The sequence below is a fragment of the Meleagris gallopavo genome, chromosome 1 (assembly GCF_905368555.1).
Source record: "Meleagris gallopavo chromosome 1, MGAL_WU_HG_1.1, whole genome shotgun sequence".
Lineage (NCBI taxonomy): Eukaryota > Metazoa > Chordata > Aves > Galliformes > Phasianidae > Meleagris > Meleagris gallopavo.
In genome coordinates, this window is record NC_139404.1 from 183,321,710 (window position 1) to 183,347,281 (window position 25,572).

The following is a 25,572-nucleotide window of genomic DNA, read 5'->3' on the forward strand; positions in this document are numbered from 1 at the left end:
GCTCGACCAACTTGGTGGCCTTCTATGATGCTGTCACATGCTGGGTGGATGGGAGAAGAGCGATAGATGTAATCTACCTTGATTTTAGAAAGGCGTTTGATACTGTCTCCCACGACATCCTTATAACAAAGCTGAGGAAGTGTGGGATAGATGAGTGGACAGTGAGGTGGGTTGAGAACTGGCTGACTGGCAGAGCGCAGAGGGTCGTCGTTGGTGGTGCAGAGTCTGGCTGGAGACCTGTAACCAGTGGTGTCCGCCAGGGGTCTGTGCTGGGTCCGGTCTTGTTCAACATCTTCATCAATGACCTTGATGAGGGGATAGTGGCCACCCTCAGCAAGTTTGCTGATGGTACGAAGTTGGGAGGATTGGCTGACACGCCTGAAGGCTGTGCTGCCATTCAGCAAGACCTGGACAGGCTGGAGAGCTGGGCAGTAAGAAACCGGATGAGGTTCAACAAAAGCAAGTGTAGGGTCTTACACCTAGGGAGGAATAATTGCATGCACCAATACAGGCTGGGGGATGAGCTGCTGGAGAGGAGCTCTGCAGAGAGGGACCTGGGCGTCCTGGTGGATGACAGGTTGGCCATGAGCCAGCAGTGTGCCCTCGTGGCCAAAAAGGCCAATGGCATTCTGGGGTGCACTAAGAAGAGTGTGTCCAGCAGGTCGAGGGAGGTGATCCTCCCCCTCTACTCTGCCCTGGTAAGGCCTCATCTGGAGTACTGTGTCCAGTTCTGGGCTCCCCAGTACAAAAAAGACAGGGATCTCTTGGAAAGAGTCCAGCGGAGGGCCACAAAGATGGTGAAGGGCCTGGAGCATCTCCCCTATGAAGAAAGGCTAAGTGAACTGGGTCTGCTTAGCCTTGAGAAAAGACAACTGAGAGGGGACCTGATCCAGGTTTATAAATATCTGAGGTGTGGCGGCCATAGTGGTGAGGCCAGTCTCTTTTCAGTGGTACGTGGAGACAGGACGAGGGGAAACGGACATAAGCTGCAGCATAGGAAGTTTCGCACGAATGTGCGTAAGAACTTCTTCACGGTGAGGGTGACAGAGCACTGGAACAGGCTGCCCAGGGAGGTTGTGGAGTCTCCTTCTCTGGAGATATTCAAGTCTCGCCTGGACGCCTACCTGTGCGACCTGGTGTAGGGAACCTGCTTTGGCAGGGGGGTTGGTCTCGATGATCTCTAGAGGTCCCTTCCAACCCCTACAATTCTGTGATTCTGTGATTCTGTGATTCTGTGATTCTTATGGGTCCCTTCCAACTCAGGCTATTCTGTGATTCCATGATAAGATCCCCCACAGTTGCTTCCCTTTTCCAGCTCTCAGCTTCTCCTTGGTCAAGAAATGCTCTAAGCCATGCACAGTAGAGTTTCCTCCAGCCTAAGTGTTTCATCTCCACTGCCACATCTCAAGTTGTTTTTATAGGACTCATCTCCAATAACCTTTAACTGGCTTTGCCCCCTCCTTTAGATTTTTTTCCTTTTTTAATTTCTGTTAGCCCAAGTACCCTCAGCCCTCTGTCCAGGAGTTACAGAGGTGATCATCCACCTCAGCTGTGGCTTTCTGTACTGCTTCTGCCCAAAAACACAGCCCGTTCCCTTCTCCCCCAGCTCTCTGTTTGCAAAATCTGTGCTATCTGCTTTCAATTGTCCTTTCCATTTTTTCCAAGCCCTGATCCAACAAAATCATTCCTCACACAGAAATAGTTCTGCAACTCCAATTCCCTTTCTTGTTCTTTCTGGGTTGTTGTTAGATGGCATCCTTCCCTGGATGGGGCCAGGGCTGTGACTCATGCTGTATTCAGGATGCAGGTGCCCCAGACATCTATGTCACAGTGCCATGATGCTTTCTGGCTTGCTCTGTCCTTAATTCCTAGCAGTCTCTGATATCCACTTGCCTTTCTGCCCAGCTAACTTTGTTTTTGAACTATCATAGCTAAGGTTCCATTTTTGAGATGCATAGACAGTGTGGTGCTTTTAGAGCTGGGACTGTGTTTTTCAGCTACCATTAACTTATCAGAATGTTTTTTATCACTCAGAACCACAATGTACTTTTGCAGGTTTTTATACTCAGCATCATTTTTCTTGCTGCATGCACTTGTGTCTGTCACTTAACTCAGCCACCCTTTTTCTTTGCCCAGAGAGCTGTGGTGCCCCATCACTGGAGCCTCTCAAGGCCAGGTTGGATGGGTCCTGGGCAGCCTGAGCTGATGGAGGCAACCAGCCCGTGGCAGGGGTTGGAACTGGCTTTAAGGTTCTTTCCAACCCAAACCGTTCTGTGATTCTATGATTTTTTCACATCACTTGCAAAAAGCAGTGAAATGCAGAGGTCCTTGTACCCCATGGATGATTTCCACCTTGCTATCTGTCAATCCCTGTCTTTTAACCAGTTAGTTAGCCTTCAAGGGCCTTTTCTCTCACCCTACAGTGACTTTGTTTCTTTGAGAAACTTCAGCTAACTTTGACTTCCCAAATGTTTTATGGAGATGTAAGCAGGCTATTGTTCAAAACCATCAGTAAGGCACAATTTCCTTTGAGGAAAAAAAAAGAAAAAAAGAAGGTTTATTCTGCCATCATCTGTTTGGCCACTTTTTGATCACTTTTTCCATAGTTTTAGAACAGTAACTGCCAGCTTCAACTGTGTGGGTCTCAGGGCTGCTCACAGCCTTGAGTGTATGCAGGGTTGGGGCATCTACTACCTCTGCAACCTGTGCCTACACATCACTTACTGTAAAAAATGCTTTCCTTACAACCTGAATCTCCCCTCTTTCAGTTTGAAAACGTTTCCCCTTGTCCTGTCACAACAGACCTGCTGAAGAGCCTGTCCCCCTCTTTCTTACAGCCCCTTTAGATACTGAAAGCCACTCTCAGGTTTCCCCGCAGCCTTCTCTTCTCAAGGCTGAACAGCCACAGCTCTCTCAGCGTGTATTCATAGGAAAGATGTTCCATCCCTTGGACCCTCCTCTGGATGTGCTCCAACAGCTCCATGTCTGCTGTACTGAGGACTCCATATCTGGATGAAGTGCTCCAGGTGAGGCCTCACAGCAAGGAGCAGAGGAGCAGGATCACCTCCCTTGCCCTGCTGGCTGTGCTGTTCTGGCTGCAGCTCAGGATACGGTTGGCTCTCTGGGCTGTGAAGGCACGTTGCTGAGGTTGTCGTGAGCCAGTTGCAGATCTTGCACTTGGCTCTGTTGAACCTCATAAGGTTCACATGCGGCCACTGTTCGGGCCTGTTTAGGTCTCTCTGGATGGCATCCTGTCCATTGGGCACGTTGACTGCACCACATTTGGTTGATTTGCTCTGCATTCCTGCTGGTGCTTAAGCCCATCACAGATGCTGCCCTTCATTGAAGATACTTTCCACAACTCCTCAATGCAGGGCATGCCTCTGCCTGCACGAGGCAGGCAGGTAAGGCTAAATGCTGTGCTTTATGCTCTCTGTGATGCCTTCTGGTCTCTGTGACAGCCTCTGTTACCCAGGCAAACTGTGATGATGTCCCAAGGCCTTGAGGGCCTCTGGAGGCTTCGTTCTTGTTTCCCAGCCTCCATTCAGCTGAGAAGTGTGCCAAGTGAAATAAGCTGTGCCAGAAGGTTTGTACAAATAACCAGATCTTTATCAGCCTTGTCATCATTTTGGCTGGCTACTATGGAAAAAAATATATTTATGATTCTTTTTCTAAAATGTCAGACCCGTTAGCTACTCTGAAAGGAAAAGTATCAAATAATTTCCTTTATTAACTGTGAATATTTAAGTGAAAGGCTTTAGTTTTTGTATGTAGACAGAGAGCAAATGTTCTGTGCAGTGCTTTTGGACAGAAATAGATCTCAATCTTAATGTTTACAAAGTAGAAAGATAACAGGGTATGGGGGTATCTATTTTTATCAGCTCAAGGGATTTAGAAAATGAGTGTGGAAGTGTTTATTGCTATAGCATAACTCCTGTGTGGGCCCAGTCTTGCAGTTCTACTTCACGTGCATGCTCTTAAATAACTGAGAAAACAAGGAATCAAGAATCAACTGACAAGCACCCAGGAAACTTCTACATCTCAAATACCCGAGCACTGACCCAGGACATCACTAAGCTGCAGTAGGAGGGATGGGCAGCACAATTCCCTGCATTTGAACGAACTTCAAAGTACAGAACTGGGGGAAAAATAATAGAAAAGAACAGCAAAGTGGATTTACATTCAAAATCAGCTTTGGATCAACAGTTTCACAGATGTGTTTGTTCTGAAGTTCCTCTGCAAGAGCTGTAGCTGACGTGAGCAGCTGGCTGGCAAGAGTGAGTGCTATGTAATTAGACACGAGCTATAAACATTCAAGTAGTATTAAATACAGCCTGATTCTGTCTGTCTTCTCTGCAGAGCACAGATATCAGCATCCCAATTAAAGTTTGTGAATGAAGCACTGCTCGATGCAGAGAAGAGTTACAGAGTCAGGACCACAACGAGCAGCAATCACAAAGTATAACTTCATTGGGGCTGCTCAGGGCTAGATTTTTAAAGGGATTAACAAATCTGTTGCAGATGCTGAGCTTCATCAGGTGCTAAAGTATGTTGATAGGTACTTAAATGCCTTTAAAAATCTATCCCCAGTGCACAGCTTCCTCATTTAACAGGACAAAGGGAACAAAAAAAAAGGGGAAATCAGTTAAATGCTGATGAATTCATTGATGCTGACTCTGGCATAAGACTGGCTTCTCTTTGGGAAACCTCAGGAACTTGCAAACTTACACCTGTGCCTTCAGGAGCTGGATGCTAAAGCAGTGTGCGCCCTGTGGTTCTGCACAGAGCACACGGGTGCAATCCTGCCCGCTCCATCCTCCCATGGGAACGTTGGCCAAGAGATGTGGTGCCTCGGGCACAGCTGAGTGGCGGGGGTGGGGATAGCATTGGGTGATACATGGCCCTTTCCTGCAGTTCTCAGGAGTGCTGGCAATGGGATGGGACTTCCAGAGTGTGTCTTGTTCTAGCAGTAGCAGCAGCGTTTTGTGAAACCCGGCATGGCTCTGTGGATGGTGCTGAAAGTGGGGATTTACAGGAAATCTGCTAGAAGTGCACTTTTGTCATTCAGAGCCTGATACTGGATCCTGCTTCCTTGGTGGGTGATGAGGGAGAGGAAGGCCAATGTGGTCAACAGCAGAATGAGTCCGACGGAAACAAAGGCTGCGAGCATCAGGCTGGCTTCTCCAGGAGTCAGAGTTTTGTCAAAGACGTTGTCCCCTTGGCTGTCAGGATCTGTGCAAAGAGAAGTGCTTCATGAGGAATCCACACATGAACGTGGAAAGTTTGAAATGATGTTGTAAAAAATCCATACCCTTTGCGGTGGTCCTATTTTGTGCAGTAGTTGTACCATAAGCTGCTGTCGTCAGTCCTTCTTCTGAAGAGGCTTCCAGCTCTGTGCAGAGAAAGAAAGAATGCCAGCAGAGTTGAAAGGTTTGAAAAACAGTGGGAAAGTAGCACTGGTTTTCCCGAGTTCCTTCTACCTTTGTAATCTGAACAGAAATCCTGATTACATCAGCACAATTATAAATACATTGCTCCAGGCAGCTCTGTGGACTAAGTCCACTTTATCTAGTCTGTTGCTTCACTTCTGCATTTGCTTGAAATTTCAAAGCCAGAAGGGATAAAATGCATAAAATAAATTCACCTTGTCTAAGGAAGGAGGATTTGGGCTACATGTGGCATTACATTTCTCATTCTGCCCCGCCAAGGTTACAGGAACAAGGCATGCCTGCTGGGGCTGTGCAGTCCCTGCAGAGGAATGTGGGAAGCATCGACTGTGCTACCTGAGGCAGGAGATGCTGGACCTGGGTGTTTTGTGAAATTCTGTGACATGGAGGTGCTCACAAAGCATTTTTTACTTCATCTGCAAGTGGTGGAAGAGATCAGCAGCTCTGAGAAAGTTTGCCAACTTAATCAAAGGAACACCTCTTTCTTGGGCTGCATGAACAACCAAGAAAATGGAGCATCTTATAGCCCAGCTGATCTCTGCCTGTGCAAGAAGGAATGAGAGCATTCCTGTGAGCCAAAGCTGACTGCAGGAAGGAACCAGCAGGACTAAAAGACAGCTTTGCAGTTGCCTTCTGCACCACCTGTGGATGACTTGTGGTCTGCAGGCTGTCAGTGCCTCTGGGGAGGCTTTGTTGAAGCACCAACTGCTTTCACATTGCAGAATGCAGCAAAGCTGTCTGTTCCTTCCCACGTCATTCAGGCACCCCCATATGATGCTGACTGCCCAGGGCAGCATGCTGTGATTTCCAGGTGCTTCCCTGGAATGTGCGCAGTGCTGAGTCACCTGGCTTCCCTGCCTTTCACCCACATCACTGTGATACCACTTCAGAGCCCTAGGATGTATTTCTGCTACTGCACCTGATTTATTGATGGTGTAGGTAGTTTCCATGCCAGCGTGTATGTGGTCAGCTACATGGCAGTGCAGAAGCCACGTCCCAGGGTTTTCTGCTACAAGTTCAACAGTTTGGAAAGTCCCAGGAAAAAGGTCATATACATCTCCTCTGTGGTCTTTATCTGTCTGTGGCAAGGCAAAATCAGAATTGTAAGTGTCCTGCCTTACTGCATCCAAATACCCCCCAGGCACTGAAATATTCCAATTAGACTTTTTACTCTTTGAGGCAGATAAAAGGCTTCTTGTCAGCCTTACAGAGGGAAGCTGAGGCTCCCAGGAAATCTACATTTTATCAATTAATTAATTTGCAAAAGGGGTTTCCTCCTAAAGACTTCAGGTAGTGGTTGAGCTCAGGTATCGCCCTCTGAAAAACATATTTTTCTGATAGTCCTCCCAGTGCCAAGCTGTCACAACATCAAACTGTTGTGAGTAGGGAGAACTCTGCTCTCCTCCCTCCGTCTTCCCTTGTAGCTGTGGGTAAGCACGCATTTCAACCCACGTGACCATTTCCTCTAATAGTGACATGCATTCATGTTCTATAATAGGTTCAGACTTGTAGAAGCATTGCAAGGAACCCTTTCATTTTGTGTCTCCCTTACAGGCATATCTCCCACTGATCTCAGTTATCAGCAGGGCTATGTGCTCACATTGCAAAAATAGCCCAGCACTTGGACTTTTTTTTTTTCGGGAATTTCTCATCACGCTGTTAAATGTGATTCATTTTACCAACCTTGAAGATGAAGGTCTGTGCATGGAAATGGACTGTATGTACATCTACTTCATTACCCATTCCTATCAAATACCAGTTTGTCTTATCACCGTCATTCATGGTTAGACCCAGGAGACTGTTATAAATCTTCCCATTGATTGCTGGAAGAATGACAAAATAGAACTGATTAATAACTGGCTATGAAATGGGTGATGATAATCATCAGGCACCATCTGTACTTTCTCTCCAAGGAGAATGGGTGCCCAGCACAAGTGCCAGGTCAAGGGCTCTCTGTAGTGACTGCAGGGAGAGTCATGTTTCTGTTTCACCTAAGTGCATAGCAGCAACCATTTAGTTGTCTCGAGAAGCACCAGGTAGTGTTTTCACCTGTTGAGGTCAATCTCCTGAACAAACTGGGGTTTTGCTGACAAGTCCCATGGAAGAAGAGGAAACAGTAATTGCCTAAAATGAGTAGAACCTGTAGAAGCAGAAGTTTGCTTTGCCAGGGCTGTTCCTGCCCCTATTTGTTCTGTTCTGTCTGGCTCCTGGGCTGATTGCTTCTACAGACACAGATTTAAAACATCACCCTTGCATTCCTACAAGTCAACAAAGAAGGCAGCTCCCAAACGACAAGGGAATTTTGGCAGGGCAGCCTCTCCCCACAAGGATAAGACTGAACTAGCTCGTCTTGGCTGGGCCTCATGAAATCTTTTTGTTGCAGTTTATAAGGTGTCACATGGTTGGATAGTTGCAAGCTAAGCCAACATCTTCCTAAAAGTAAACCTCTATCCTCTTGGCTGCTGCCACGAGTCCTACATACCATGCTTGCTGTTGCCTTCCACAAAATTCTTAGTGGAATTAAAATCATCAGGACTCTTGTGAAGGTATGTTTCAATATTCTCTTTTAAATACCAGGATTTGTTTTCATCGAACACCATAAACAGAAGAGTAAATTCACGATCAATGTCTTTTCTCAGGCCATTTTTATCTAGAATTCCTTTTCTGCAAACTACAAGAGGGCCAATCAGACCACTGTATGTGTCCTGAAATGAAATAAAAATGTGTTACAGATTTTCTAGTTCATCCAGTTATGAAATAAACACAAATAGGCAACACATTAAATAAAGATAGAATATCTGAGGAAAAAAGTGAGAAAAAAATCATGACTTCATCTGCTTAAGCATGTCTTTCTTGTTACATTTTAGTCCCAAGTTTTAAAGTGCCTTCACCCCAAATCCCTTCAACTATTCTTTAAGGAGGGAATCATATTATCATAGTGTATCCCTGAGGATTTCAGTAGATTAAAATAACCAAGACACGTGCAACTGTTAGCAAAGATGACAAAGCATCCAGCTCAGTAAACCTTTTCTCCAACTTGTGCTCCTTGTGGAAACATCTTGCAAGACAGAATATCTAAAACAACCAACTGTAATAATAATAACCTTCTTGGTTACCTTTACAAAATTTGCTGTTGAATAGTAAACCCAAGTGATACAGTTGGGATCTGTTTTCCCAGGGCCAGATCGCTCTGGGACATTCCATCTGTAGGTGTTTATTTCCCCTGAAACAAAGAAAAATGTTTAGCAAGAACAGCTGCGTGTCAGAAGCTTTGAGTAGCACGTAACTGATAGCTGTTACTCTCCCCATCAAAAAATGATCTGCATCAAAGCTTCCCGTGAAAGCACGTGGGAATGGCATGTGCTCATGTTTCTGCATTCCAGAAGGTCGGTGAGGTTCCAGTGATGTAAAAGAAGGCAATATCACCTCCAAAAGGAGATCTGCAAATGGTGCTGGGAGCAGTAACACCCCACAGAGGGAATCTGTTCAGAGATTCAGTTTCTCAGCCTTCACCCTGGGCAAACTGGTAGATAAATGGTCTTGGAGGCCAATGCTTTAGGTCTGTTGAAATTGTAGGGAGCCAGGCTTCAGAAAATATTTCCTGGACTTTCTCAGTTGAAAGGGGCACCACAACACAGCCATTGCCACCAGGACTTTGGAGAAGGTGCTGCAGCACTATGTTGGCTCTTGTCTGGGAAAGGAGAGCTGATTAAATATCAGAACTGCTGCTGACTGGGAATGCCAGGAAGGACCCTTCCCTCTTCCCACTAAGCCACTGTTCCTTTGCAGTTGCTGAAGAGTCCCCGTTCCTTCCCCAGATCCATCACCTCTCTCTCATCCTCCCTGAGGGTAAGCAGAGATTCACTGATCTCTGATTCTTAAAAACAATCTGATGAGGAAATGACTTGTTTGGATGAGGCTCAGTTCTCTGCATTGAACACAGACATGTCTGTATTCAGATGAACTGACTATGCTATGTGTTCCCATTTGCTGGGAATTTATTTTTTTTCTGGTGCTCCAGCAAATAAAGGTCAGGAGGACAAGAAGTGGTCAACACCTTGTCCTTCTAAGTGCCAGATAAATGCTGAACAGTTTCTTTCCTAGAAGTTTTCAGGGCAACAAAACCTGAGAAAAAACTGGTAACACAGAATCATAGAATCACTAAGGTTGGAAAAGACCTCCAAGATCATCCAGTCCAACCATCCACCTATCATCAATAGTTCTCACTAAACCATGTCCTTCAACATGCTACAAGCCAGGGTAAAACAAAGAAATCCTGGAATTGTTGACCATTGCCTTGGTACAGTCACAACCCAACAGCTGCCAAGGCTGTGGGCACAGGAGCAAAAGAGAGTTTTCAAGCTTAAATGGTCATGAATTGACTGAAGTAGCTTTGCGTCACAGAGCCACTGCACTGTTTTGGTGGTTCAAGGACGTGGTTTAGCAGAGGGTCGTTAGGGTGGTACAGCTGGTTGCAGTTGGACTTGATCTGTAAGGTCTTTTCCAAGGTGAGCAATTCTATGATTCTGTGATTATGATTCATGCAATAGTGGCTGCTACTGTATGGCAATACCTAAAGACTCAAATAGCACTATATATAGGATAGGCCTATATAGGATGGGTCTCACAATGTAAATTAAGTAATATCATTTATTCTTACAGCAAAAGAACATTTTGTGCATTACAGCACAGGCTTACTGACCTAGCAGAGAACAAAAAGGCTTTCAAGGTGTACCACTACACTAACAGGACAGAAAACTAACAAGAAACTCATCAGTCTCAGAGCCATTCAGCCATTCTTGCCATGGGGACAAACACCACTTCTATTAGTCCCAGTGATGGCTTGTTTGGCTTAAATAGGACTGGATGGGCTCTGGGCAGCTTAGGGTGAGCAGCCAGCCAGGACCTCTAGGTGCAGGTGGAGGTGCTGAACAACCTAGGAATTACTTGAGCTTTGAGAGATTTGTTCTTCTTGTTAACTGCTGATTGCAAAAGCCTGAGGAAAAGCCTGCCCTGCAGGCTGGCTGACAGTACTCCTTTTGCAGACCCTAAGCCATCCCAAGCCTGCTCCCACGTGGATACGGGAGATACTACAGCAATGTGCACAGCACAACGCCTCCACTCTACAAACCCGGTGAGCAGAAACAGGCAGAGCTAAATACTGCCAACTGCAACTCTACCCCCGAGTTTCTCCATTTCTGAAACATTTTTAGAGCATCGCCCTGGCGCTAAACACTTTTAGGCTTCCCTGACTATGACTATGGGCTTTCTAATGCATTTTGGAAGTTGCAAGGGGAAACTACGTTCCTGTTTCTACCCTGATACGAACAAAGGCTCATTTTGTGCCTGAACGTGCTCAGTTTGTGCCTGAATGTGCTCACTTGATCAAGAACCTACACACACAACAACACAGAGAACTGCATCTGAATAAACACTGAGCATAATTTGCCTGGAAGAACACATAAGTGTGAATAAGCTTGAAGGAGGGAACATCATTCGTATGTTAACATATTTTTTTTTTATATATGGCCTTTGTAGCTGAAAGAAAAACAATGAGCACAGCCTTACCTGGGAGGGTGATTGGTGCCTCAGTTTGTTCCTCACAACCCACTTCTTCTACTCCATGTGCACTTATTGAATAAGGCCTGCTGGCTTTGTTCTTGAACACAATCAGCACAGAGTCACCCACCTCGGCATGAAGCAGTGGCCCTAAATGGAAACAGAAGATGCCAGAGTGATTAATGCCTCTTTTCTGAATTGTAACCATCTTCCAATAGCTCGGCCTTGGAAAGGAGCCTTGGTCTTTCCTGAAGCCCTCAGGCTCTTCTGCTCTTCCAGTGAAGCCATCAAAACCAGTCTGTTATCTCTGCCACTGAAAAATTCCATATATAGACATAATTTCTTTTTTTCTTTTTAGACAGTAGGAGAGATAATTCACTCTGGAAACAGGTCTCTGAGCAGTTTGTTTTTCAGGAAAACTTTTGTGGATTGTTTTCAGCAGCTTTTGACAGGTGCTTATCAAATTATTTCCTTCAGTTTTGCTCTTCAAAAATAAAAAGGAGATGTCAAATATATTCCTATACAGAAGTAGCATTTATATGGAGTTGACTATTTTACGATTGGTTGTTGCCCACTTCTCATCCCATAGAACCAGCTGATGGTTATTTTATGACATATACAAAACTTTATCTTGCCCAGTTCCAGATAAAAATCTATCCGCTTGTTGAATTATCTATCTACAATGCTTTCCCCATGTTACATGCTCTGATGTTAAGGTGCATCCTGTAAGGTCCATTTTTGCATCTTCCCTGTTAGGATTCTTTCAGAAACTCTGTACTTCATATCTGAGAATAAATCATCCAACTTTAAGTGTAAGAAAGCATTCTTACACTCAGCACTTATGCAAGCTTGATTTAAAATCACCAATAGCTTGGAATAGTCATCAGTGTTATCTCTTTTCCGTGTTAACAAAGCTGGAAAAACTCTTTGTTTTTAAGCTACCCTCTCACTTATCATGTCAGTCTGTGAGCCATGGGAGCTACTTGCCCAGGATTTCCAAGTGTTCCTCCTCTTCTGTCCTCTCTTTGCGCTGCGTAAAGTTCCCATTTGTATACTCCCTGTAAACCACTTTCTTGTATTTTGTACCAATTAGATCTTCCCCTTGGCTGAGAAAAATGTGCCCGTAGCTGCAAAATAAAAAGGGAAAAATGTAAAGCACAAAGTTTACCTGTCTAAATGCTCATTATAGTTGTGTTATACATAATAGATGTGACAGGAACATAAGGCTTGGTCCAATGTGATGATTTATGCAAAGCCTTGTGTACTGTAGGAGCTTTTACACAGCAAGTAATAACAATGATAATCCTCCCTAAATGTACACTGTCTTCAAAGCCAAGGACATACTGCACTCACCACAAACATCTGGGAACACAAATCCTTCAGCCAACAGAACAGCTTCAAGCTATGAGTGGCTTTGGTCACTCACTCCAGTGCATCCGTACCCCAACAAAAGACACTGTCTTTCCCTGCAGACCTGAATCATGGCTTGGGTTGGAAGGGACCCCAAGGATCACCAAATTCCAGCTCCCTGCCACTAGATCAAGTACTAGATCAGATTGCCCTGGGCCCCATCCAGCCTGGCCATGAACACCTCCACGGATGGGGCATCCACCACTGGGCAACCTGTTCAGCACCTCACCACTCTCAGTAAAAACTTTCCCCTGACATCTCACCTAATTCTCCCCTCCTTTAGTTTAAAACTGCTCCCCCTTGTCCTTTTACTATGTATCCTAGGAAAAAGTCGATTTCCCTGGTATTTATAAGCTCCCTTTAAATACTGGAAGGCATGTTATCACAATGCCTGCTTTCACTATTTTTTTGATATGGGTGAGATCAGGGAACGTTAGGAAGATAACCACAGCCTAACCTTGTGAGAGCAAATGCTATCACCAGAGGTAAGAGAAGGTTGCTATACCCTGGAGAGATTTCCTTTCCCCTCCTGCTGCAGGATGCTCTTCGAACCTCCAGCACCTGCTGCTGAGGCGGGTTCGAGCACTGCCTGGCCGCCAGGGGGCACTGGCGAGCTGTCCTGTTCATGGCTGCTCCTCCCCGAGCTCCCCCTGCCGGCCGAGCTCCCAGTGCACTGCGTACGAGCTGAAAATGCCCAGCAGCGTGCAGTGAACAGCAGCCTTTTGGCAGTAGTGGATTTAATATCCTCTTCATCACTCATAAGATTGTGCGGTAGAAGCCCTAAGCCTTCTGCACGGAGCAAAATGGACAGTCCCTTACTTCGGCTGACTAGCAGTGCTGCGCCCCACACCCACCAAACTTCTTGTTTTGTGTACCTTTCCTCGTTGCTGCTGATATTGTAAATCCTTGGTGCTGAGCTCTTATTTGAGGCATAGTCCCACTCCACCTCCTCCGCAGCGATGTAGTAGAGCCTGACGGCACTGCGCTGCTGCTGGGCTCGGCTGGCATTGCGGCAGCTGCTGACCTCGTAGAGGTGCTTCATCCCTCCGACAAAGTGATCGAAAGTCCTGCAAACCACTTTGAATGTGCCTGGGAAGGAAAGTTCTTGAGATGGAGGTGACTGTGAAAGCAAGTAACCTGGCAAATTGACTCCCCTGCTTTGTTCATCTCTGGTCTGTCATCCAAAAAAATGAACCCTAATCTGTGATGCTGTATAGAAAGCCAGGTGAGGGGCAGTTTATATCACTTTTGCAAAACTAAGATGGCTGAAAGGGAAACTAGTTGGTAATGTGAGCAAGCATCAGTCATCTCCTTTAGTCATCACATAGACTGTGGCCATGAGATGTCTCAGAGTGGGCACCCAGGAGTCCTATGTGTACCTCACCAACCTCAATTAAGGCATGGAGGAGCAGAGTGTGTGTTTCAGTTATGCATGCTCAGCTCAGTGGACCAAGATTAGAAGCATAATCCTGCCTAGTCTGGATCTCAGTCCACTCATTCCACTTCTAGGGTAGAAGTGGGGGAAAAGGTAAAGTAATGTGCTGTTAAGAAAAATCACAGGTGGTGGTGACTGTAAAGATCTGATCATTCATTCATGTCTGCTTGTGGCCAGTAGAGGATTAGCTGTCAAAGAATAATGGGCTCCCAGACTCTGTTATTCAGTGTAATTCCTAGAGCGCGGTTTTCTGATGGACAGTGGAATGTATAGAATACACACTAGAAATGAACCTGCTGCCTTGCAGAGCTCTACTCTTTGGTGTACATATACATTTCATTTTCAGCACCTTGCCAGAAAAGCAGTCCTGCCTGAATTCTCAGCTGCACTAAGTCCCCAAAGTCCAGATAGAATCACAGAATGGCTGAGCTGGGAAGGGACCTCTGTGTCCATCTGCTCCAACCCCTGCTTCAGCAGGGACACCCAGAGCAGGATGCCCAGGGCCATGTCCATGTGGCTTTGGAAGGTCTCCAAGGAGGAAACCACAGCTTCTGGGCAGCCTGTGCCACTGTTCTGTCATCCATGCAGCACAGAATCACTTTCTGGTGTTCAGAGAGAACCAACTGTTTTCCAGTTTGTGCCCATTGGCTCTTGTTGTGGCACGGACCACCACTGACAAGAGCCTGGCTCCTTCTTCACTGCCTATCCCCACTCTTTCTCTCTCCCTCACACTTCCTATCTCTCTGGTTGTTCTTTAGGCTGCCTGATTTCTGTGAGTGCCAGAACACCAAGATAAGCATAGGAACATACCCACACGGTCTGGCTGCATCAGTGCTGTCCCTGATAAATGAGGAAACAAGGCCAGGCCATCCCTCGTTGTCCCTCTTAGGTCGATGTTGTTTCCTTGAAATTGAACTCCGTGCATGTCATAGTGACTTCCCAGTCCGATGAGGTGCCAGGAGACCTTGTCATCCTTGCACATGGCCAAGCCTGGCAGGTTACCAAACAAGTAACCGTTGACAGCTAGAGGAGAAGAAAAGAGCCCGGTTAGTGGCTCAGCACAGAGCCTCCCATCACCTCTGTGGCAAGAAATTTGCAACTGAGCAAGTCATAACTTTAATTAGAGGGGCATTCTGTGAAGCAAAGGTAGCAGCAGAAGAGACCAGTTAATGTTTAAATGCTGTTCTTACAAGCTCTTAGCTCCTACATTTTTCTTAACCTATAAAATCTTGTAATAATCCCTTGTAGGGATTTAGAGATTCTCCTCTAAACTTTCCAGAGTGCTTCACAGTTGCTGGTTAAATATATAAATCAGGTACCTCCTTTTCAGTCTGGAGAAAGTATAACCAGATAATTGAGGACATGGAGTAGGATATAAAAAATTTCAGTTCTGATGCAGCTTTCCTATGTGATACTGACTTCTGATTTCCATCTTTACTCCCAAAATGTATCTCTTTTAAATTTCATCATGAGATGCCACCTCATAACAGATAAATAAAATAGAAGGGTCCAGAAAGTCTAGAGGTGAGTTTATTGTAAATGTATTCAAAGAGGGACAATCACTGCAGGGTGACAGTTGGAGACATTGTACCTGCAGTGCCTGCGCACATTTCGCTCAGTAGTTAACTGTTCACTATCAGTACATATTCTTGATGCTCTCAGGACAACCAAATCACAGGTTATGTAAAGTTGCTCAAGTCTGTCCATGTCAGGAATAATGTTGAGGATATCTGTGCCGAAGTCAGACATTTACGTACAGAAGTGATGTTTTAAACCATGACTGGACATTTCCTTAGTCTTCACCCCTCCTTTGATGGAGTGGTCACTGCCCAAGTGGAGCTGGCAGAGCAGAGAGGGTGAACCTTCATTGCTGGAGACAGTGTCAAGCCCTGTGGCTACACTGGAATCACCAGTGAACATCAACTTTTTCTGCAGCTGATGTGTGACTCTGGCATTATACCTTCTTACAGACCTAAGGCTACACTCCATTTCCCTTTCTCCAGCTGTAGTTGATATGTGGTTGCAGTCCTTGTTAATGTGTCAAGGATTCAACATTCAAAGGACATCAGGAACCAGCCATATACTGACTGACAACTTTCCACCTCACCCTCCAAGGCATTGCAGTCAGCTGTGAATGAGGACAAATTTTGTCATTGATGACTGAAGAAAAGATATCATTAACAGATATATTTCATACCATGCATTTTGTTGGATTCCTTGAAATCTGCATCATTTTCATCTACTTTTGAAGGGTCTCCAGTAAAAGCTTCAATATTCTTGTTCAGATACCAGCTGTCATTTTCATCGAAGATTGAAAAGAGGAGGTAGAATTCTCTATCTATTCCTTTCTGTAGCCAAGGAGAAAGCCAACACACTAAAATGAGTCTGCAAAGAATTATCCTAGTGAAAAATTATCTTTTTTTAATAACAACTATATATATATATATATATATAAAGCTGCAACTGCTTTCTTCCTATGTCCTTTTAGAGCATTTGGATTCGCACTCTTCAATGAGCCAGAAGAAAAAAAGAAATCCAGTGAGGATGAAAAGATGCAGTCATTGCTAATGAATGCATGGAAAAGATGGAAAACCAAGGGACAAGTCTGAGTGCTGGGGAATACCAGTTTCACCTTCTTATCCATCCCATAGGTCAGCTTTTACCCTGAGGAATGACATTTTTTCAAACTTTTAGATTTGAGCTGGGAACAGTGCAAATCCATTCTCCCCACAGCCCACCACCCTGCTGTTTTGGAGAAGCCATTCTCCACTTCGAGCACCTGCATTCCGTTCTCATTCAGTGAGTTCTTCCGACAGACCAGCAAAGGCCCCACCAGGCCAGAGCTGGTGTCCTTGACAGCGTCAGTGGCTGAGTAGTACAGGTAGGTGAGGCATGGTGGGTCACTTTCACTTGGACCTCCATTTTCAGGCACTCTCCATTTGTACGTGAAGGTTTCACCTGGCTTAACATGGGCTCCTGGCTTCATATATCCTATAGAGAGAAAGTAGAGAAAGACAAAAGTTATGGGAAGTTTATGTCCTCCAGAATACAACTCTTGGGTGGGAGTCAGGCATAGCCTCTGGTTTCTGCAGACAGGTTCAAGCACCATCCTATAGATTGGTGGCTTATAGCATAGGGACATCTCCAGAGCCCCATGCCATGGGAACACATGGACCCATTCCTTGCCAAACAAGTTTGACACAGACACTGACATAAAGCTATTTGAATTATCTGGATTTGGTCAGACTAAGCATGCAGAGCTCATCTTTTCTTTTAATTGGCTTCCTCTAATGTCTGTAGCTTACCTGCCCTATCGTGAGATTCATCTGAGATGCAACCGCAGACTCTGAATTCTCATTAAGCACCAACAAAGCAATTACATCAGCAAGTGGAGCTAAAGCTGTGACTGCTTAGAAATTCAAAGCAAATCCTGTAATTGTTTCTTTTTGATTTTGCAGCAATGCACAGGAAGCTCTGTTAGAGTCTCCAAAGAGAGGTTGGTGTTACTTTTTTCAGAAGTTAATTCTGGTGATTGTCTGCTGTCTTATATCCTATTCACCTGCATAGGGTGAATGGAGCATCACTCAGGCAGCGTAGCTACATTAAGAGTGTGCTGGTATCCACACAGAGAGCATTGTTATGAAGAAATAAATCTGGCATCAAATCTTCCTCTCCAAAGACCCAGAGGTGAACCAGTCACACTACTGCTTAATGGTCAGATTTGGTTTCATTCTGCTCTACACCAAAGGGTGCAATGCCAATGGATACTGTTAACACAGGGTTTAAACAGAAGCACAACAGGACTACAAGGAGAGAGAAAAAGCTGCCTTTTTATTAGATAACTATATCTGGTGTGGGTGGCATTAGAATACAGTGACTTCAAGGCTGAAATCAACCTAGATATTTTAGGATACAGCAGAGCCTGCTAGAAAGTGGGCTGTGTTGCACAGTCAACAATTGGAGACAAAAGAATTAGATTCAAGCCTTTTGTGTGATTTTATGACTTCGTGTGTTGACCTAATTCTCTCAGCACAATTCTCCAAAGAAGGATTATATTGTGGGAGTTTCTTTTTGATGTGTTGTGGTGGAAGCAAAACAATTTAGACAACAAGAAAACTAACTTTCTCTTCAATGCTGCAAATGCAGCAAACACATTTCCACAATATTATCTCTATAGGTGCTATGGTTAGGATTCGACTCATCTAACACAAGCTCTCTAAATCTTGGATATGTGTCCTGACCCTAATCTAGTCTCCTTTTGTAGTGAGCAGAGATAGAGACATCTCCAAGGGTGACCTACTGTCTCCTGAAATAAGTGTTCAAAGTAAATGGGATTTTGCACCTTCTGAAGGGGCTGTTTCTTGCCTCTGACTGAAGGAATTTCCTACCAATTAGACATGACACAGTACATTTAATGGTTAAATTTTGATTATAAAGATCCTATCTTTGCACAAAATGAGAGGAAGCCCTTGGTAAACATTCTGCTCCAGTGTTTACATATTTAGGAGGATCAGTAAGAAACATTACTGCTTCACATTCTGGGTCAATCAGATAAAAGATGCCTGGATGTTGACTATCCTGGGAACGAAGGAAGTAAAATAGCTGACCTGAGTTAGAAGATCAGATGTGAAGGAGTTCAGACCTGTGGATAGCTATATGCAAAAACTCAGCAAGATCACCATGGCATCATCATGCCAGATCCTATGCAACACTATTTTGGAGCACGCCCAGAGTACAGCTGGGGATATATACTGTTAGATCAGAAATCATGTGAATTGGACTGGGCTTCTGGCTTGTACTCAGCATTAACGAATGGACCTCAGCTAATTTCAGCCACCTTGCTGGGCACATGTCCAAAGGAAAGAACCAGGACAGAGGCAGACTGGGGGGTTCCTTGTGGCATTTAGGGAAGACATAAACTAATCAAATCATCCCTTCTATGCCTTAATATCCACAAAAAGGGCAAAGCTACAGAGCAACAGAAGATCTGTAGATACATGCATTCCGAATGTGACAATGCCACATTGCAGTAAAAACTTACCATCTAAGTAGGGTGCACCTTCTGACAGTTTGCTGAAGCTTACACCGTGGGCCATAATGCTATAGCTCCTTCTGGCTTTGTTGGCAAAAGTAACTAGCACTGTATCTCCCACTTCAGCTTTTATAACGGGGCCTTAAAGAGAGAGGGTAAGGGAAGGTATTAGAAGAACTGTTGACAAATGTATTCCCATCTAAACAAGATGAAGCTGGCTGGCAGCTGAATCCATTAATTTCCCCTCTGGATCCAAGAGGACTTCTGCTTTCAAATCCAATGGAATTGCAGGATGGGAAAATATTCACTGTACCAAGTATTCCCAGGTGTTTCATGTTCTCTGGCTGAATCTTCCTTTTACTGAACGTTGCGTCGGTATATTCCACATAGCGAACCTTCCAGTATAGCCCTCCTATTCTGTCAATCCCTTGTGTAAAATATATTGCAGATTCACTGTGAAATTAACAAATTGAACTGGTTAATTAACTGGATGTTTGGGCAGAAACCTTAATTCAGGATAAAGATATCACCCCAGCCATGGAAGAAATGATCTCCCAAGTCATTAGTTTGCATACACTTTTTCCAGCTCCCTAGAGGAGATATTACTGACCTGAATTACTATATACCTGAAAGCTATATATTAGTTAACAAATGGACATTCACTGTGCATTAAACTTTAGGGTGTTCAACTTAGTGCCATGTCAACTTACCTCTAACTACCTTAGGGCAAGACCTGTGCCATTCCTTGTTCTCAGTGGGTTTCTAATCTTTAGTTTTCCTGGGCCGCAATACAATTCATCTCCTAATCTTTAGTTTTCCTGGGCTGCAATACAATTCATCTCCATCAGCAATCCTGAGGGGGTAATCTGCCATTATGGCACTCTGTGATGCACTCATTTCAAATGTGAAAGCTGCCTGAGGAATCTCAACGTAAGGGCTTGCTTACATCACCAGGGCTCACTTTCTCCACAGACATAATTGTGGAGAGAGATAAGTGCTTCCAGAAGGCAACTACTAAGCATCGCAGTTACAGATCCAATTTCTCAACAAGGATGTTTAAATCCTCCCTGCCCTATCCAATTAAAATTAATAACAGTGCAGGCCCTCGCCCTGGTGAATCACAGTGGGATGTTATCCAACTCTTGAAATAAAAGCACGGCAGGAGAAGATGAGAAAGCTTACCTGCCAGTGGCATTTAAGCCCTGCCCAGTGAATTTATCATAACCGTCAGGTCCATAATTCCAGAGAACTTCTTCAGCAGCAATATAGTATCTTCTTTTGTGACTGAGTGGTGAAGGTCGAGACAGGTTTTTTTGGCAGACCTGTACATCATACAGTGCCTCCATGCCACCTGGGAGGAAAAAGAATCTGGAGACAGTCCTTGGCCAGCTGCGCAGTCAGTAATCTCATGGATACAAATGCACATTTAGAACCCTCTAGGCAGGAGCTACATGGATTGGAAAACATGACTAGGATCATTTGTGTAAATTTCTATTTCTAGACACTTCCTCCTTCTACAAGCTTCTCTTGCAAGCCGTTTATCATACCACTGGTGAAAATTGCTGAAATCCATGACACACTTTTGTGGGTTTATTTACTCAATTCCCCAATCTGGGTAAGAATGCAAAGGGATTTTGGGGACTGCAGTGCCTGCTGAAATGTGCAACATGGTATCACCTCATCTGGACTCCCACTGAAAAAGCTGGTTCATTACAGCACTGAAGACGTTTGTTGTTTGCCAAAATCAAGTCTCTGCATAATATAAATCCCACTGAATGCAATGTGCAAGTTCTTAAAAGTAAAAATCATCACAATTCATGACTGTATCTGATATCATAATTACACATTGCCTGCTGCTGCCAACCTAGTTTATGCTTTCAGGCTCTTGCACCATACAAATATATCATCATCATCATCATATTTCTTCATGTAAAGGTTTCTTACCAATCCGTATTTACAACTTTGGCCCAACATACATAATTTACCCTGGAAACTGAATTCATGATATATTTCTGGTGAAGTACTTCTGAAAGTGTCAGTCAGAGATGTCAAATCTCACTTCCAATGGAAACATCTCTGCTTTCTTTTTCTAGAGCAACAGAGGCTGAAATTTCTGTACCTGAAAAGATCAGGGATATCAGTAACACCATACCTCGTAAATGCTCGTTAACTTGGCACGTTATCAGCCACCTCCCGGGGTTCCCAGGAGTCATCTCTGCTGTGATGAACGTTGCTGCAAACAGACCGATGACATCTGCCCTCTGGTCTCTGCTAGTGAACGTGTGGCCATAGAAGTACGCAGCGTGGATATCTATTTCACTTCCCATGCCAAACAAGTGCCAGGACATGGGAGTGTCAGCACACATCTCCAAGCCAGGGAGATTTCCATAAATATAACCATTAATTGCTAAAAACAAAAGTAGAAGATTTTATGAGAGGGAAAAGAGAAGTGCCAAATGCATCTGACTTCATTTCTGAAGACAATTCTTTCCTGACCCAGAAAAGAAACTACAGATGCCCACACTCATTCCCTAGCTGAATAAAATATTCACAGGCTCCCAGATGAAGGATGCATTTTTGAGCACCCAGCTTACAGCTCTGGATGATCAATCTGCCCAAATTCTCTGGTTGGGTCCATGAAAAACTTCCTGGGTCATATCAAGATATTACAAAGGCCCAGTCAGCAGCAAGAAGGCCTAATAATGAAGTTAATTTGTTCTGCAGGCACTTAGGATGTCTGGAATCTTTTCTCTTTAATTCTGAGTCACAAGTACACTATTGTACATCTGGCTCAGGCAATATAAATTGAAAAATCATCTTATCAGTCAAATCAGTTTAGTCAGCTTTGTCTTCTTGAGCTTCCACATCTGACAATGTATCAGGACATTAGAAGAATGAGATTCACATTTTGCAAAATAATTTAGCTCCTAGGTTCCATGAAGCTTCTTAGCCCAAATTTCCAAATAGCACAAAATACTCTTACTGAACTCCAAAGGGCAAGAAATAGCAGTACCAGCTAGCCCACCAGTCTCGAGACCTTTTGAGAGCCAGAATTGTTGGACTCTTCCAATATACACATCTCAAAGTGCTCTTCAGCTTCTTTTCTCTTTTCACAGCTCATTAAGTGGTCACCAAAAATTTTACATCTATTGCCCAAGATAACATGCTAAACAAGTGGCAGAGCTGGATACGAAAACCAAATCTCCTTACTGCAATCCACTGTGTTGTGTTATGTTTAGGGAAAGGCTTTTATCAACACTTCAACATCTCAATCCATTTCGTACTGACACAGATAAGGGAGAGGCATCACAAGAGACAGAAAGTCCTAGTGATATGAAGAGCCTGATTACTGCTGTAAGTCACCATTTGCTCAAGAGTCCTGCTCACCATGCATTCGGTTGCTGGTCTGGAAACCTTCATCCTCTTTGTTAACTGTGGCTGGTTCTAAGCAGAAGGTATTTATATTCTCATCGAGGTACCAGCTGACATTTTCATCTATAATGCTAAACATCAGGGCAAAAGCATTAGCAGCACCAGTCCTTTCTATTGAGGTCTCATCTGCAGTTCCTAAATAGCAAACGAAAAGGAAAGTGCTAAAAAAGCCTTGGAGGGGATTGAATTTTAAAATGACAGTAGCTTTGGAGCATTCAAGGAAATATAGCAGTCTGCCCATGGTCAGGTTGAATCTTACCTGACTTTACCCCTTCAAGACACCTTAGTTCCACCTCCCAAACCTTTGAGTAGATGGGTGCATTCAGTAGGTAGCTTATCTCATCTAAGTCATATCGAGCTTTGATGAGCTTGACACAAGCACAAGTAGCTGCCAAAAGCTGTGGTCCCCATTTCCCCATCTTTGTCGCACTGCTTCCAACCCTGCCTCTTAGTATTACCATCCCAAAGGTAATACTAAGCCTAACCCAGCTGGTCAGAAATTAAGGAGAGGCAAGTGATGGCCTGCATTCCTGTTGCATTGAAGCAGCTTGTGAGGTATGCCCTCAGAACAGCTAAATATATGTGGTTCACTCTCCATGGATTAGCAAGGAAAGATAGACAGTTAGCTAGGACTAGATATTTACATTTTAATAGGTTTAAGATGGGATGAGTACAATCTATTCAGGCTAAGCTGAGAATCACTATCTGAGGGATCACAGGAGTGGCAACACAGGTTATTATTAACCATTGACAGATTTATATTTCATCTACTCGTCCTGCCTGTCTCTGAAACCCTGAAAACTTTTTGCTTTCCCTGTGTTGCCTAGGTTGGGACCCCAGAGCCTCTCAATCCACCCATCACCATCAGAGGGAGGAGGACTGAGGCATTGGCATTATGTAGATATCCACCTTGAAAAAGTCAACACTGAACATGCAGATAAGCCAGGCTTTCAGGCATGCTGTCTCCTAGTTTCATGTATTATCCTACAGTCTTCAGATCAGTTTCATCTACTCAGGAAGTGCTGTATGTTCCCCAGGACAAAAAAAGTCTGAGACGTTTTATTGTCAATTATTAGGAAATCAGGCCTGTTCTCTCCACATTTAAGCCTTTTTCTGGACATACAACCATTGTTTCAGGTATATGTTCTGTACTTTTGTAAAATTAGAGCTGGTTTTGTACTACAGGAGATAGTGGAAAGGTAGAAAATTTACATGTGTCCCAAATGGAGAAGGGACAATTTCTCACCTGACAGATAGAGTTAGTACATGGCTATTGGAATAAAGTACAAAGGAGAGGATGTCCCCTCAGCTGTTTAGGGCACATTCCCATGTGGCTCTGATATAAAACCAATATGCAAAACTCCGTAAGAAAAAAAAAATGACAAGGGGGTTTCAGGTTTGTAAGCACCAATGTAGAAGTCACCCACCCGACTCTAATTTCACTTCCTGGGCCAGGAGTCTCTTCATTATCCTGAAATGATCCCAGTTAGGGCACATTTATTTTTGGTGTCAGTCATGACCAGCTGGCCACAGAGCATGCTGTAGTACCTCCACCAGCTGAGGGAAATCTCTTGTGAAACTGAAGGGGAGCAGAAGGGGATTGTCCCAGAGCCATACCTACCCTGGGATGCTCCTGGAATGGCCCAGCTATTCCTTGCCCCTTTTTATGGGCTATGTAGGGATAGATTCTAGACCATCATGTTTATACCTGTAAGCAAAAATGACTGTTAAGATGCCAAGCTTGGCAGAGGGGCTTGCTTTATCAGTGTTTCTAGCTCAGTACCTTTTTTACAAACCAGCAGTGGCCCAATTAAACCAGATGCAATATCTCTTGGGGTGTCAATGTGAGAATGGTAAATCCAAGTCAAGCAGTTTGAGTCTGTCAAAGTTGGGGAATAACTTTTCCTTACTGGCCATGTGTAGGTGTAATTTCCACCAGGAACAACAAAATCATCCTCTTTGCTTTTACCACCAGTTCCATCAGGGTAAAGTGCTCCTGATAAATTTAAAAAGAAAGAAAGAAAATTCTTAGCCTCACCTTAGCTGTTCTCCTTAAATAAACGTGTGATTTCTTCTATTTTATCACAGCTTTCAAAGACAAGAACTGCTCTCACAAACTAAGAATCACTAAAAAATTGTGAAAATTTTCAGATGTTCTTGTAAAAAAGCCAAAACATGTTGACAGTTAAAATCAATTACTTATCAGTAGATGAAGCTTTACAATTCATTTAAGACACTTCAATTTTTCTTTTTCTCTTTACTCTTATCAAACATATACACATTTTGTTTGTTAACATTGTATATCTTCTCACAGAATACTGATGAGAGCAATAAGTATGGGCAAATCATGGAATTGTTAAGGTTGGAAAGACTTCCAAGATCATCTAGTCCAGCCATCAGTCCATGCCTGTGACAGCTCTAGAACATGTCACTCAGTGATCTTTTTTCTTGGAAATCTCCAGAGATGGTGACTCCACCACCCCCACCACTCACACATACGTAAGTTTTGGATTCTGAAAATGAAATCATGTGTGTTACAAACCTACAAAGAGTAAAAACATTTACATACAAGAACTCTATCAATTGAAACAGGCTAGAAGTAGAAAGGAGGAGGGAAAATACTTCAGTGACTAATAATTTGGGAAAATAATACAGGAAAAAAGACCCACCTAACCTGTTTCAGTGCTGGATTTATCCTGGGCATCAAAGGTTTGTGGCCAAAGGTTTTAAGAAATTAGTATGTTCCTGGTTTTAGTCATCAGTTGCAACTACCAATGAGTTTATGAGAGGATGATCTAAAGTCTTCTGATGTCAATGGCCAGAACAATAAGGACTTGGACAAACTTCTAGCCCTGACATTCACTACTTCAGGGGAAATGGAGAAGAGAGAAAGGCACAAACCAGCTTTTACCTTCAGATTCCTTGTCGTAGAAGACCCCATGTGGATGCACTGAGTATGGACGGGAAGCAAAGTTTTTTAAATGGATGATAAAGACATCCTCTTCTTCTGCCTTCAGGACTGGCCCAAGAAACCCCAGCCAGGCTGCCTTGGGGATTTCCTGGGAATATGTGTCATCTGTGTATTGCCTAAAAATAGCCTTTTTGTACACACGCCCTATCCGGTTGGCTCCTCTTGTTGCATACACACTTGCAAACCTAATGTTGAGAAGGGAAAATAATTCAGAGACAAAAACTCATTGGAGAGTTGATCAACTGATGCTTACAGATGAATGGTTCCCTGAGGCATATCACACAGA

General features: G+C 44.0%; 1 protein-coding gene across 2 annotated transcripts in view; it reads right to left on the bottom strand.

Annotated features, from left to right (window-relative positions):
• Positions 1-3,712: 3,712 nt before the first annotated feature.
• The window catches only part of HEPHL1 (hephaestin like 1), a 31,106-nt gene continuing 9,246 nt past the window's right edge, over positions 3,713-25,572 (bottom strand). The window contains exons 2-20 of one of the 2 annotated variants that reach the window (XM_085216365.1): positions 25,227-25,471; positions 24,099-24,311; positions 22,271-22,450; positions 21,036-21,290; positions 20,066-20,234; positions 19,197-19,336; positions 18,893-19,024; positions 16,631-16,842; positions 16,049-16,199; positions 14,662-14,874; positions 13,292-13,505; positions 11,994-12,133; positions 11,016-11,156; positions 8,564-8,670; positions 7,930-8,152; positions 7,131-7,270; positions 6,367-6,526; positions 5,312-5,392; positions 3,713-5,232 (exon numbers count right to left, since the gene is read on the bottom strand). In XM_085216365.1, the coding sequence (XP_085072491.1) occupies positions 5,030-5,232; positions 5,312-5,392; positions 6,367-6,526; positions 7,131-7,270; positions 7,930-8,152; positions 8,564-8,670; positions 11,016-11,156; positions 11,994-12,133; positions 13,292-13,505; positions 14,662-14,874; positions 16,049-16,199; positions 16,631-16,842; positions 18,893-19,024; positions 19,197-19,336; positions 20,066-20,234; positions 21,036-21,290; positions 22,271-22,450; positions 24,099-24,311; positions 25,227-25,471 (3,319 nt within the window). In that variant the 3' untranslated portion in view covers positions 3,713-5,029. Of the gene's footprint in view, positions 5,233-5,311; positions 5,393-6,366; positions 6,527-7,130; positions 7,271-7,929; positions 8,153-8,563; positions 8,671-11,015; positions 11,157-11,993; positions 12,134-13,291; positions 13,506-14,661; positions 14,875-16,048; positions 16,200-16,630; positions 16,843-18,892; positions 19,025-19,196; positions 19,337-20,065; positions 20,235-21,035; positions 21,291-22,270; positions 22,451-23,936; positions 24,024-24,098; positions 24,312-25,226; positions 25,472-25,572 lie in introns of those variants that run through there. The other variant, XM_085216366.1, reaches the window with a different exon arrangement.